This window comes from Mesoplodon mirus (assembly GCF_964341445.2).
Source record: "Mesoplodon mirus genome assembly, chromosome: 4".
Lineage (NCBI taxonomy): Eukaryota > Metazoa > Chordata > Mammalia > Artiodactyla > Ziphiidae > Mesoplodon > Mesoplodon mirus.
Window position 1 is genome coordinate 46,696,121 of NC_138979.1, and position 13,214 is coordinate 46,709,334.

Genomic DNA, 13,214 nt, shown 5'->3' on the forward strand with positions numbered 1-13,214 from the left:
AATATAAAAATGAATTATAGATACACAGCCATGGGGGAAAAACCCAAACAGTAAAAAAAAAAAGATATTCAGTATAGTGAATTATAAATCTCTCACCCTTTCCCCACCCTCAGAGAAAATACTGTGAACAGTTTCTTGGTCCTTCTAGAAGTATTTTTTGCAAATACCAGCATGTGAGAAAGCTGTTCTGTTTTTACACAAAAAGGTGCATCATATATATAATGTTTTGCACCTTTGTTCCTTCATTTAATATATTTTGAAACTTAACATCCTATCAATACATATACCTCTGTCTCTTTTTAAACAGCTGATGAGGATTTCATTATACGGCTACACCATACCTTACTTAGTGCTTTATTAATGGGGCACCCTAGCCTTCTTCCTAGCTAACAGAATTCTGATTTTATTCAAATAATGGATGATAATGTGTGTCAGGGATACAGGCAGCTACTCCCTACCCCGACCCCACCCCCCCAGGAGCTGACTTCTGATTCCTCTAAGCCTCCCGGTAATTCCACTCTCTTTACTAATGACTGGGTTAGAAATACACACAACATAATTCCGGCCCAAGAGACATGAATCAAAGTCTCCTAGGGAAACTTTTGGAAAAGGGTCCTTCACTTTTTAAAAGAGACTTGTGAGGAAACATTCTCCCCTACCTCTGGACATCATCATGGGAGGCTATGTCATTAGGAACTGCTGCAAGCTTCTTGTGACCATGGACAGAAAGGCAAGAGAATCCCAGAGAGGTTAGGATTACTTGAAGCTGAAAGCATCCTAAATGATACACTTCAGAAGGGTCTTCCCTAAATACCCTACATTGAGAGAATCCCCTCAAGTCTCTAATATCCCCTGATACTCACTCCATAGCACCCAGTGTTTTCCCTTGACAAGTCTCAGCACATTGGTAATTCTTTTGAGAAACTAGTTTATAGGGGTCCACAGCAGACAGTAAGCTTCGCTGAGGGTAGGGACTGTGGCCTCACATTAATAAGCATTAGCAAAGTGACTGGGAAAAAATATCACACCAATTTTTTTTTTGTGTGTGTGTAGGTGGAGGAGTATAAATACATGGATAAAAATACATAGGAAAAAATACCAGACTATCACACAATCAGTGGTGGCATTATGGAGATTAAATTATGGCTGATTTTTTATTTCTCTTTCTAAAAATATCTGTGGTGTACAAGTTATGTTGCTTCTGTAACATAATACTAATATATTCATGAACATATACACATTTTGTAAATATGATGAGTATGAATACTAAAGATATAAAGTGAGCACCATGGGTGTACAGGGAATGAAGTGGGGCTGTCCTTTTTCAGATGCTCATACACTATGCTGATGCACAGATTATATAATGTGTACATTGCTCCTAATGTGTCAAACTTTTTTCCCTCCTGATAACTTGCCTCCCTTGGTCTCATATGAGCAACTATAAGTGTAGATTTTACTATAATTTTCTATTGAGCATTAACTTCAATTTGGAGTCTCCCCTGTTTGTTAATCTACCAGTAACAGTTCTCCACAAAAGACTTTCTTCGAACTTCACGTTTTCTCAAAGATATAAAGGCTCCCTTCAACTTCTGGCCACAATTTCCATTTGGCTGAATGCCCAATAATCAACATTTTACTGTACTCTGTTATCTCAATAGACATTTTTATGTGAATACATTCAATGGAAAACATTTTGTGCTATGCATAAATAATGATATAAATGACAAGAAGAAAATAGAGGACCTCACATAATTATGTCCTTTGTACAGCAAGTATTAAATTGCCATGTGTTCTCTATATCTAGCTGTGATGAATTAGCATTGATCCACAAAAATTTATCTAGTTACCCTTGCAATAAATTTTCAAATTTCTGATTAAAATAAATGCACGGCCCATGATCCCAGAATAGAGGAATACTGGCTAGAACATTTGGCAACAGTGAAATTATAGTAAAAGAAACAATGAGTAAAAGGCAGTAAAGTACTGAGCCAGGTTTATCATCTACAAATGGCCTTCTTTCTTATTTTTGTAGTAACATCTCTAACTCAAGAGTAGTACCTACTTTCAAGTATCCTTTCTAATAAAAAATCAAGACCGTAAAAAATAATGGGAAGATTTTTAATTACAGTTTTTAATGAAAATTTTAAAAATTTTAATTACAATTTTAATTCCTCTAATGGATATCCATATTATCTACTTCTACCCACACTTTGATATTCTTTTCATCCCTGATATTGGTCATTTGAGTTTTCTTTCTCCATTTTTTCCTCCTTTTTAAAATTAATTAATTACTTTATTTACTTTTGGGTGCATCGGGTCTCCGCCATTGTGCGCGGGGCCCCGCCCCAGCTGCAGCGAGCAGGGGCCACTCCTTCATTGCAGTGTGCAGGCTCACTGTGGTGGCCTCTCCTGCTGCGGAGCACGGGCTCTAAGTGCACAGGCTTCAGCAGTTGTGGCACGGGGGCTCAGTTGCTGTGGCTCATGGGCTCTAGAGCACAGTCTCAGTAGTTGTGGCACACGGGCTTAGTTGCTCCGCAGCATGTGGGATTTTTCCGGACCAGGGCTCAAACCCATGTCCCCTACATTGGCTGGAGGATTCTTAACCACTGCGCCACGAGGGAAGCCCTGAGTTTTCTTTCTCTCTTATTAGGGCTTACTATGGTATAGCAATTTTATTAATTTTTTCAAAGAACCACCTTTAGTTTCATTTATTTTCTCTACTTTTTATCCATTTTCTATTTTTATTGACTTCCATTCTTATTTCCTTCTCTCTACTTTTTACTTTTTATTTTTTGGTTAAGGTAGAAACTTAGATAATTGATTTTAAATCCTTTTTCCTTTGTATATAAGCATATAAAGATGTAAATTTCCAAGCACTGAATTAGCTCATCCTATATTCTGATATGTTATGCTTTAATTATCAGTCAGTTAAAATGATTTCTAAATTTCCTTATGATTTTCTTTTTAATCGTGGCTTATTTAAAATACATTGTTTAATTTCCAAATATTTATGGATTTTTGAGATATATTGACATATCCAGATATACATGTATAATATATATCCCAGATATACATTCCATAATTCTATTTAAAGGTTGTTGTAATCAGAGAATATATTCTATAGAATCTCAAGCCTTTTAAACACATTCAGACTTGTTTTAGTGCCCAATATATGGTCATCTTGGTGAGTGTTCCATGGACATATAAAAAGAACGTATATTCTTCAGGTACAGGCATACTTTGTTTTATTGTGTTTCACAGATACTGCGTTTTTTACAAATTGAAGGTTTGTGGAAAACCTGTGTCAAGTGAGTTTACTGGTGCCATTTTTCCAACAGCACTTGCTCACTTTGTGTCGTTATGTCACACTTTAACAATTCTCGCAATATTTCAAAATTTCTCATCATTATTATATTATGATACCATTGTCATGGTATCTGTGATCAGTGATCTCTGATGTTACTACTGCAAAAAGATTATGACTCCCTGAAGGCTCAGATGATGGTTAGCATTTTTTAGCAATAAAAAATTATTTTTAAATTAAGGTATGTATAGTTTTTATAGACGTAATGCTATTACACACTCAACAGACTACAGTATAGTGTAGGCATAACTTTTATATGCACTGGGAAACCAAAAAAATTGTGTGACTCACTTTATTGTGGTGGTCTGGAACTGAATCCACAATATCTCTGAGGTATGCTATATCAGATGTAGTGTTTTATACATGCCAAACAGGTTAAGTTGATTGATAGTGTTTTTCAAATCTTTTATGTACTTACTGGATTTTTGTTTTTTCATCTAGTTGTTTTATCAATTATTGAGAGAGGAGTGACAAAATCTTTATTCTGGATTTATTTCTCTAGTTAGTTCTGTCAATTTTTCCTTCAAAATTTTGAAGTTCTTCTATCAGGTGTATTCATAGGATTGTATGTCTTCTTGATGAATAAATGCTTTTATGATAATGAAATCTCTCTGGTAATACTCTTCATCCTGAAGACTACTTCATTTAATAATAATACAGCCATATCAGTGTATTGTTTTGTTTGGCTTAGTGCTGGTATACCTTTTCCTGTACTTTTACTTTTAACCTGTCTGTGTCTCTATACTCAAAATGTGTCTCCTGTAAACAGCATACAGTTGAATCTTGCTTTTTTGTAATTATTGAGATGGCTTGCTTTATGGTTTGTTATCATCTATTTCTTTTCTATTTTTTTATTCCTCTTTTGTTCCCTTTCACCTTTAAAAAATTATTAATCAAGTATTTCTTGGTATGCCATTTTATTTCCTTTAATGGACTTTCACCTATAATATTTCATTTTAATTTCTTAGTGACAGCTCTAAGGATTACAATATGCATCCTTAAATGTCACAATTACAAGAGAGTTGAGCCACTTTAATCACTTTCAGATCTCTTTCAAGAGAACCTGCATAGCTGATTGGCAGCCACAGCTAACCATGTACCTTTGAATCTACCCATTGGGTTCTCTTTGCTTTCTCTCAAAGGCTGGGCACTCTTGCCCAACACAGGACTTCTCTAACAGACAACCTTTGCTGGGAAACTCTCCATCAGTCTGGGCGAGACTTTCTCAGAACTGTGCTGCAGTGTGAGACTCTTCCTTCCCAGTCCTTTCGCCCCTCTCCTTGAGCAGGTGTTAAGCCTGCATCATGAGGAGAAGGCTCCTCCCATCTGTGTGTCTTCCCTGTCTGACCTTCATAGGTGCTTCCCCAATAAACCTCCTGCATATCTAATTCCATCTTGATGTCTGTTTCTTAGAGGGCCCAAACCAACACAGATGGTATGAGTAGTGGGGTTTTAGGACCAGCCCACACTCACTTGGCTGGCAAGGATCTCCCTATCCTTAGTAGAATGTGGGACATATATAGTCACTGGCAGAAGATGGTGGTCCAATTCCTAAAGACTTCTCCAGGGGTGCCCTAGGGAAATGTCCTGGTAGAGGGAGACAACCTTGCCAGTTTGATGTATAATGCACTTGAAAGGTAAGGGAAGAACAATACCTACAAGGACAATGAAGTTGTCTAGTTTTTACTATTGATGACTTACAGAGAGACAATGAGAAAATAAGGGCAGTTAACAAAAGCAAAAGGTTAAATGTGAGAGACAGAGGGTCTCTTTGGTAGTGTATAAAGAGGCCTGCACCTCCTGAAGTGGAAAAGAGGACAAAACTGAGGAGCAGTGTCAGAGTTGACAGGGTTGCAGACCTCAGAGACATTTAAATGCTCAGTCACTGTGGGTCTATTATGTCAATGTCAGGGCCCTGGCTGGGAAAACCTGGGATCCTGATGTGCAGGACAGGAGGATCTGGATGGACACTCCTGAGGATTTGGGTTCTGCAGGTCCCTGAACCCTCAGAGCTTGCAGAGTAGAGTATCTCATCCCTCTGTAATAAGAGCTGGCACTTCCCACATGCAGGATGACATTGCAAAAGCTGGTCCCCACACTCTCTCCTCAGGAGTTTCCCCCACTTCTCCCCTGGTTATCAAGATAATAATCAGTGTTAAATCCCAGCTGGGTCTGATATAGGATGAAAGCGATTACATTTGGAAGAAGCTTCAAGAATTAAACAGCATGTCCTGGCACGAGCCAGAGGAATATCTCTAGGACTACAATTGATCAAAGAGGCAGAAGCATAAGACTGCATAAGCAAGAATTCATTGACATGGAGGCACCTTCTCAGGACAAGGGATTGAACATCCGTCAAGGACCCCGTGAGATGAGACAAAGTTGCTGCTAGAGTGGCTCCTAGAAGCCTGAAAAAATAATGAGCCAAGTGGAAATGCCTGAGTTGCCCTGGCATATGGTAGGGGAAGGAAAAAAAGGCCAAGGGAAATTGGCATGCTAGAATTAAAAGAAAAAAAATATATATATAAAATATGAGGCCCAAATACCTACCAGATGCTTATGTTCCATGCGAGGGGAGGGAACCACAGTCATCAGGTGTGTGCTGGTAAGAGGGGCAGCAGCATCACCCAGAAGTGCAGTGGTGGCTCTCGTCTGCATGCCAGGACTGATGGTGGGAGAGGCGGTCAAAGAGCTGGGCTCCTTAATAGCCATGCATGGGGACGAGCCTCCCCTTCTCCAGTAAGAGGCCGGCCAGTGACATTTCACTGCTAGAACCAAGGGGGCTACAATTATTGTAATGACCAGCCACGTAAGAGGGCCACTGAAGCTGACTTGACCTGTAGGGTATAGAGCATGGCGCCCCTTAGGGGCAAAATAGGCAGGTGATCAACAAAAGTGCTGCTTAACATCTACAATTATAAGAAGGAAGAATGGAGAAGCAGGGGCTAAGGACAACTGTCCCAATTAAAAGAGAAAAGTCACAATCCCTCATCCAGTTCCCCAACCTGAGCCAATTTTCAGATCCACAGTCCATTGACTGAAGAAGTAACCTAGTCCATAGGAGGAAGGACTCTGCGTCACTAGGAAATGTATATTGTAATGATTCCTCTCTTCATTCTCCAAAAGGACTATGGCCACTTATTTGGGTCAGTGTATACTGGGGAGAAAGAATAATCAGACATATTGAGGACTGCTGGAAACAGAAACCCAAAGCATCATTTTGTCTTCCATATTAAAGCAAGGACTTACAGAGAACAGAAAACAAATGGAATCCTGTCTAACATTCAGCTTATATCAAGTACACTAGTTCTGTGGATCCACCCAGTAGTCACTTCCCTAGTTTTCAAGTGTACAATAGGGATTGATATACTGGAAGTTGGATCTCCTCACTACCACCACCACATTGAATCCGTGGCTTGTGGGATAGGAGCTATCACAGTGAGAAGGCCAAGTGGAAGACTTTGAAACTGTCCTCCCTCTGGTGAAGACAGTAAAGCTAAAACAATACTGACTAAATATGACAACAAAAGCACAAGGAACAAAAGAAAAGAGAAACTGAACATCATCAAAACTTAAAACTTTTGTGCTTCAAAGGATACCATCAATAAATTCAAAAGACAACCCACAGAATGAGAGAAAATTTTTGTAAATCATGTATCTGACAAGGGACTTGTATCTAGAAATATAAAGAACAATGACAACTCAATAACAAAAAGACAAATAACCCAATTATAAAATGGGCAAAGGATCTGACTAGAAATTTCTCTAAAGAAAATATACAACTGGAAAATAAACTCATGAAAAGATGCACATCATTAGCCATCAGGGAAATACAGATCAAAACCACAATAAGATACCATTTCACACCCACTAGGAGGGCTGTGATAAAAAGTCAGATAATAAAAAGTGTTGTCAAGGATGTGGAGAAGTGAGAACTCTCATACTTTGTTGGTGGGAATGTCAAACGGTAAAGCCACTTTGGAAAACACTTTGGCAGTTTCTCATTCGATGCAGCAATCCCACTCCTAGGTATATATACTCCCCAAATGAAAATATATGTCCACACAAAAACTTGCACACAAATGTTCATAGCACCATTATTCATAATAGTTAAAAAGTGGAAACAACTCAGATGTCCAACTGATGCATGAATACGGTGTGGTTAACCATATAATGGAATATTATTTGGCAATAATAAGAAATTAAGTACTGATACATGCTATAATATGGTTGAACCTTGAAAACATTACACTTAGTGAAAGAAGACAGATACAAAGGACCACATATTATATGATATCATTTATACGAAATGTCCAAAATAGGCAAATCTCTTTAAGAGGCTGAAAGTAGATTGGAGGTTGCCTGGGAAGAGGGGCAGATCCTGGGGGAAAATGAGGAGTGACAGATGGTGGGTATGGGGTTTATTTTTGGGGTGATGAAAATGTTCTAAAATTGATTTTGGTGATGGTTGAACAACTCTGTGAATATACTAAAAACCACTGAATTGTACACTTTGAGTGGGTGAATTGTACGTTATGTTAATTATACCTTAATAAAGCTGTTTAAAAAACAACAAAAATACTGCAACATAGTGGGAATGTCATAGATTTGTACCACCATTAAAGACCTAAAGGATATAAGAGTGATTCCTATAATATGCTCATTTAATTCTCCAGTCTAGTCCCTACAGAAACCAGATAATAGCCTCAATCACCTGCTGGTTCCTGGATACAAGGAGTCCAAGTGCCCTGACAGCAGGTGTAGACTGTGGTTCAATGGAACCCTTGATATGTCCCCTAGAAAGAGTGTGCTCCCTCTGGGGACTTGGACCTCTAACTCAGCAGAGCCCACAGTTCTAGGGACAGGAAGCACACAGTCCTCCAGTGGGTCTTTGGAAGTGATGGTAAGTGGGGCCCCTCCTACTTCTATTCCTTTGTTCCCGGACCGTGTGTTCTTTCCGTTATGAACACAGCCTCATATTAGGTCTTTGGTTTAAATGATTAAACTGGCACCCCATCTTTACAGAGTATTGCCTCCATATTGGTGCTTCAGTTGTGCCTTCAGTAGGCCATTCCAGTGCTCTATGAGGCTGGATGGTGTGGTAAACGCTGTGACCAATGGATCCCATGGTCATGGGCCCATTCCTGCACCTCCTTCTCTGTGAACTGGGTCCCCTGGAAGGATGAAATGTTGCATGGATTCCATCCCTATGAACACAAATTCTGTAAGCCCCCAGATAATTGTGCTGGCTGAGGTTCTGCAGACAGGAAAGGCAAACCCACGTCCACAGGTAATTTGAGGAAAAATTACTGGCCCTTTCAGAATGGAAGGCACCCAATTTAATAAACCTACCACAGAAAGGCTATGATCATGAGGGTTAATGGTCTGCAGTTTTAATTTTCTTATGAAGTTTTTGGTCTGGTTTTGGTATCAGAGTAATGCTGGCCTCATGAATAAATTGGGAAATGTTCCTTCCTCCTCTAGTTTCAGTAAGACATTGCATAGAATTGGAATTATTTATTCATTAAATGTGTGGTAGAATTCAACCAGTGGAACTACCTGGGCTCAAAGTCTTTGTTGGATGGTTTTTAACTTCAAATGCAATCTCTTTAAGAGATATAGAACTTTTCAGGTAGTTTATTTCCTATTAAAGTTTTGATGGGATATGTCTTTAAAGGAATTGGTCCATTTCATCTAAGTTATTGAATTTATGGGCACAGAATTGTTCATAATATCCCTTATTTTCCATTTAATGTCTGTTGGTTCTGTAATGATGCTACTTTCTAGTTTCTTCAGGTGGAACCTTAGATTAATGGTTCAAGACCTTTCTTCTTTTCTAATATAATTTAATGCTATATATTTTTCTCTAAGCATTGCTTTAGCTGCATCCTACAAATTTTGATTTTTTTTTTTTTTACTGAAGTACAGTTGATTTACAATGTTGTGTTAGTTTCTGGTGTACAGCAAAGTGATTCAGATATATATATATATATATTTTTCTTCTTCATATTCTTTTACATTATGGTTTATTACAGGATATTGAATATATGTTCCCTGTGCTATGTAGTAGGACCTTGTTCTTTATCTGTTTTATATATAGTAGTTTGTATCTGCTAATCCCAAACTCCTAATTATCCCTTCTCCATCCTCTTTCCCCTTTGGTAACCATAAGTTTGTTTTCTATGTCTTTGAATCTGTTCCTGTTTCGTAAATAAGTTTGTTGTGTCATATTTTAGATTCCACATATAAATTATACCATATGGTATTTGTCTTTCTCTTTCTGACTTACTTCACTTAGTATGATAGTCTCTAGGTTCCATCCATGTTGCTGCAAATGGCATTATTTCATTCTTTTTTATGGCTGAGTAGTATTCCATTGTGTATATATATATAACACCTTCTTTATCCATTTGACGCTGTATTTTTATTTCATTCTGTTAAAATATCTTCTAATTCCCCTTGACAATTCTTATTTGACTCATGGATTATTGAGAAGTGTGTTGTTTAACTTCCAAATACTTGGGGATTTTTCAGATATTTTTGTGTTACTAATTTGTACTTTAATTCCATTATAATCAGAGACCATACTTTGCATGATTTAAATTCTTTTAATATTGTTGAGGTTTGGGTTTTGGCCCAGTGTACTCAGTAAATATTCCATGTGCAATTTTAAAGACCATGTGTTCTGCTGCTGTTGGGTGGCAAGTCTATAAATGTCAATTAAATAAAACTGATTTGATCATTTTGTTCAGGACTTCCATATCTTTACTGAATTTTCTGTCTACTTATCCTACCAGTTACTGAGAGAAGAGTATTTAATTTTCCAAGTTTAATTCTCTTATTTTTCCTCAGCTTAGAATACCTTTATCACACTGTCATTCCTGAAGGATATTTTTGTTAGATATAGAATTTGGAGTTGACTATTCTTTTTTCTTTGCTACCTTAATTATACTGTTTCATCACAATTTCTGATGAGAAATCCATAGTTATAAGAATCATTGTTCCCATATACATAATATGTCATTGTCAGTTTGAGGGCCCTCCTGGGAACCAGAAATAAGTGCTGACTAGAGTTTGCTCTTATGGGATAGTGAGGCGGGGTGAGGAGGAAGGCAGGAATGTGAATGGAGGGTGTATAAGAAGAAATGTATCCACTTGTTGGTAGGCCTTCATCATCTCTTGCCTGGATCAGTGCATTTAACAAATGACTGGGGACCTCCCTGGTGGCGCAGTGGTTAAGAATCCGCCTGCCAATGCAGGGGACATGGGTTTGATCCCTGGTCCAGGAAGATCCTACATGCTGTGGAGCAATTAAGCTCATGCACCACAACTACTGAGCCTGCATGCCATAACTACTGAAGCCCATGTGCCTAGAGCCCATGCTTCACAACAAGAGAAGCCACCACAATGAGAAGCCTGTGCACTGCAACAAAGAGTAGCCCCTGCTCACTGCAACCAGAGAAAGCCTGTGTGCAGCAACAAACACCCAACACAGCCAAAAATAAATAAATAAATAAACAAATGACTGGAGAGACACAAATATGCATCATCTTTAAAATCAAAATCTGCAAAATTTGAATAAGACTGTTCTCTAAATCAGAATTAAATTAGAATAAGATAATTCCAGGTTTACAATTATCCTTTACCTCTTCATTACCTTACATATGTTTTTCATAGTAAGATAAATGGTTCCAGGGCCATGTCAAAATGGGGATACCTAGATTTAAGTCTTTTAAATTTTTACAAATTCTTTTTTTTTTTTTTTTTTGCTGTACGCGGGCCTCTCACTGTTGTGGCCTCTCCCGCTGCGGAGCACAGGCTCCGGACGCGCAGGCTCAGCGTCTATGGCTCACGGGCCCAGCCGCTCCACGGCACGTGGGATCCTCCCAGACCGGGGCACGAACCCATGTCCCCTGCATCGGCAGGCGGACTCTCAACCACTGCGCCACCAGGGAAGCCCTACAAATTCTTATAAGATACATTTAAGAATACTGTAAGTGAGAACTTATCATTCTAACCTACTGAGAAAAATCTTTGTTGTTATAATGAAAAAAAATGCATACTTACTCTGAATAATATTTCTTCATTCCATTTTGGATTCAAAGTCTAAAAGACAATAAACATATTATAACTAACTTTTTTATATTTTGTCATATAAAAACAAAACAAAGTATATTTTTGAAAATTTTGAATACTGCTAAGTCTAACCTTTTTAATGGTTTTCGTTTGCACACTTGTAAAAACTCCATTCACTGGGTCATATAACGTCACTCTCACATAAGGATCACTGTTAAAATTTAAAAAAAAAAGTTAATTGTTGCTTATTCCCAAATTCAGGTTACTAGAACTATAAAAGTCACAGAATTTTCTTTGTTAACAATCTCTACAATTACTTCCTACACTTAAAAGTAAGGGTTCCTCAGGCAGGGGTAAGTAATTATAGTAATCTTTGCATTTTGTTAAAAAGCTGAAACACCATGTTAGTAAAATAGACAAAGAATTAGAAAGAAAACTTTTAAATCACAATTTAATGATTTCCAACCTCTTAAGATTTTTGAACTTTTGTTTTATCTTTATTACATGTCTTCCTCTTTTGGGTTAAGAAGGTTGATTCAATGATTCTCAAGAATAGCTTTGCAAGACCTCAGGTTGTTCCAAGTTATCTCATGGGTATAAACTCTTTTTACAAAATAAAGGCAAAGTGCTTCAGTTCAAAATAATTATATGACATGTAACCCCTTGTACAAAGAGACATGGAGAAGGAAAACCTTGTGATATTTAGGTTTGCAAAGCAAAAGACTTTAGACATTTTACTTGTCCATGGTCAAATTTCTCCCATTTCTCTTGGGGATCCCAAGTACCCACCATTCTCCACCACAAACTCCCTCCTCCCATTTCCGTATACAACCTTACCTTTTACTTTAATTGACAAAAATCAAAGTCATCGTAATACTCCCAACATCCTGGTATTTATCAGAGCCCATCTTACCCCTAACCTCAGTGATGCAGGTATTTCACCCAATCGCCCTTGTCCAGTTTCCTCCCACTTCCTCTGGAACCTTACGTCATCTATTTTGACTTCTCCCTTTTATATCTCCAGCTTTTCTTTGACCTAGGTTTTTCCAGTCATAGAAATTTTATTAAACTCCCCCAACTCCTTGACTCTTCTTCCTGCCTCCAGCAAAGCAAACTAGATTTCTTTTCTTTCTGTCTCAAACTTTCCAAGAGAATAATTTGTAATAATAATAACAATAACAATTAACACTTATATAGCAATTACTCTGTGCCAGGCACCATTCCAAACAGTTTATATATATTAAATTTTGGAATCCTTATAACGACCTATGAGGTAGGTATGATTATTATCTCTATTTTACACAGAGAGGTAAGTCAACTCATCCCAGATCACACAGCTAGGAAGCGGAAAAGCAAGAACTGAAACTCAAGCACCTGGCTCCAGAGGCCCTGTGCTTAACCGTGATGGCATACGACCTCCCTTTCTTCATTTCCCCAACTCCCAGTGCTCTTCACAGCCCTATAATCTGGTTTCCACCTCTTTCCTTCAGACCCATTCCTTGAAAAGTCACCAATCTTGCTAAAACAATAGACACTTTCTAGGCACTTATTTTACTGGTCCTCTGTAGGTTTGATAATACTGACCATTTCCTCTTTGAAACTCATCTCGTTTAGCTTTCATGACACAAGTCCCTTCTGGTTCTCCCTTTTGCTCTCTCTACATATTTCCTTCACAATCTCATCCATGGTTTTAACAACTAACTATATACTCTAAAATATAAATATAAAACATAAATATAAATATAAATATATATTCCTGATCTCACCACCCAGC

At 37.9% G+C, this 13,214-nt stretch overlaps 1 protein-coding gene across 1 annotated transcript in view; it reads right to left on the minus strand.

Moving 5' to 3' along the window:
* NEDD4 (NEDD4 E3 ubiquitin protein ligase) overlaps window positions 1-13,214 on the minus strand; it is a 155,162-nt gene that overhangs the window by 124,097 nt on the left and 17,851 nt on the right. The window contains exons 3-4 of the mRNA XM_082617090.1: window positions 11,573-11,651; window positions 11,432-11,470 (exon numbers count right to left, since the gene is read on the minus strand). Of these exons, the coding sequence (XP_082473216.1) occupies window positions 11,432-11,470; window positions 11,573-11,651 (118 nt within the window). The remainder of the gene's footprint in view (window positions 1-11,431; window positions 11,471-11,572; window positions 11,652-13,214) is intronic.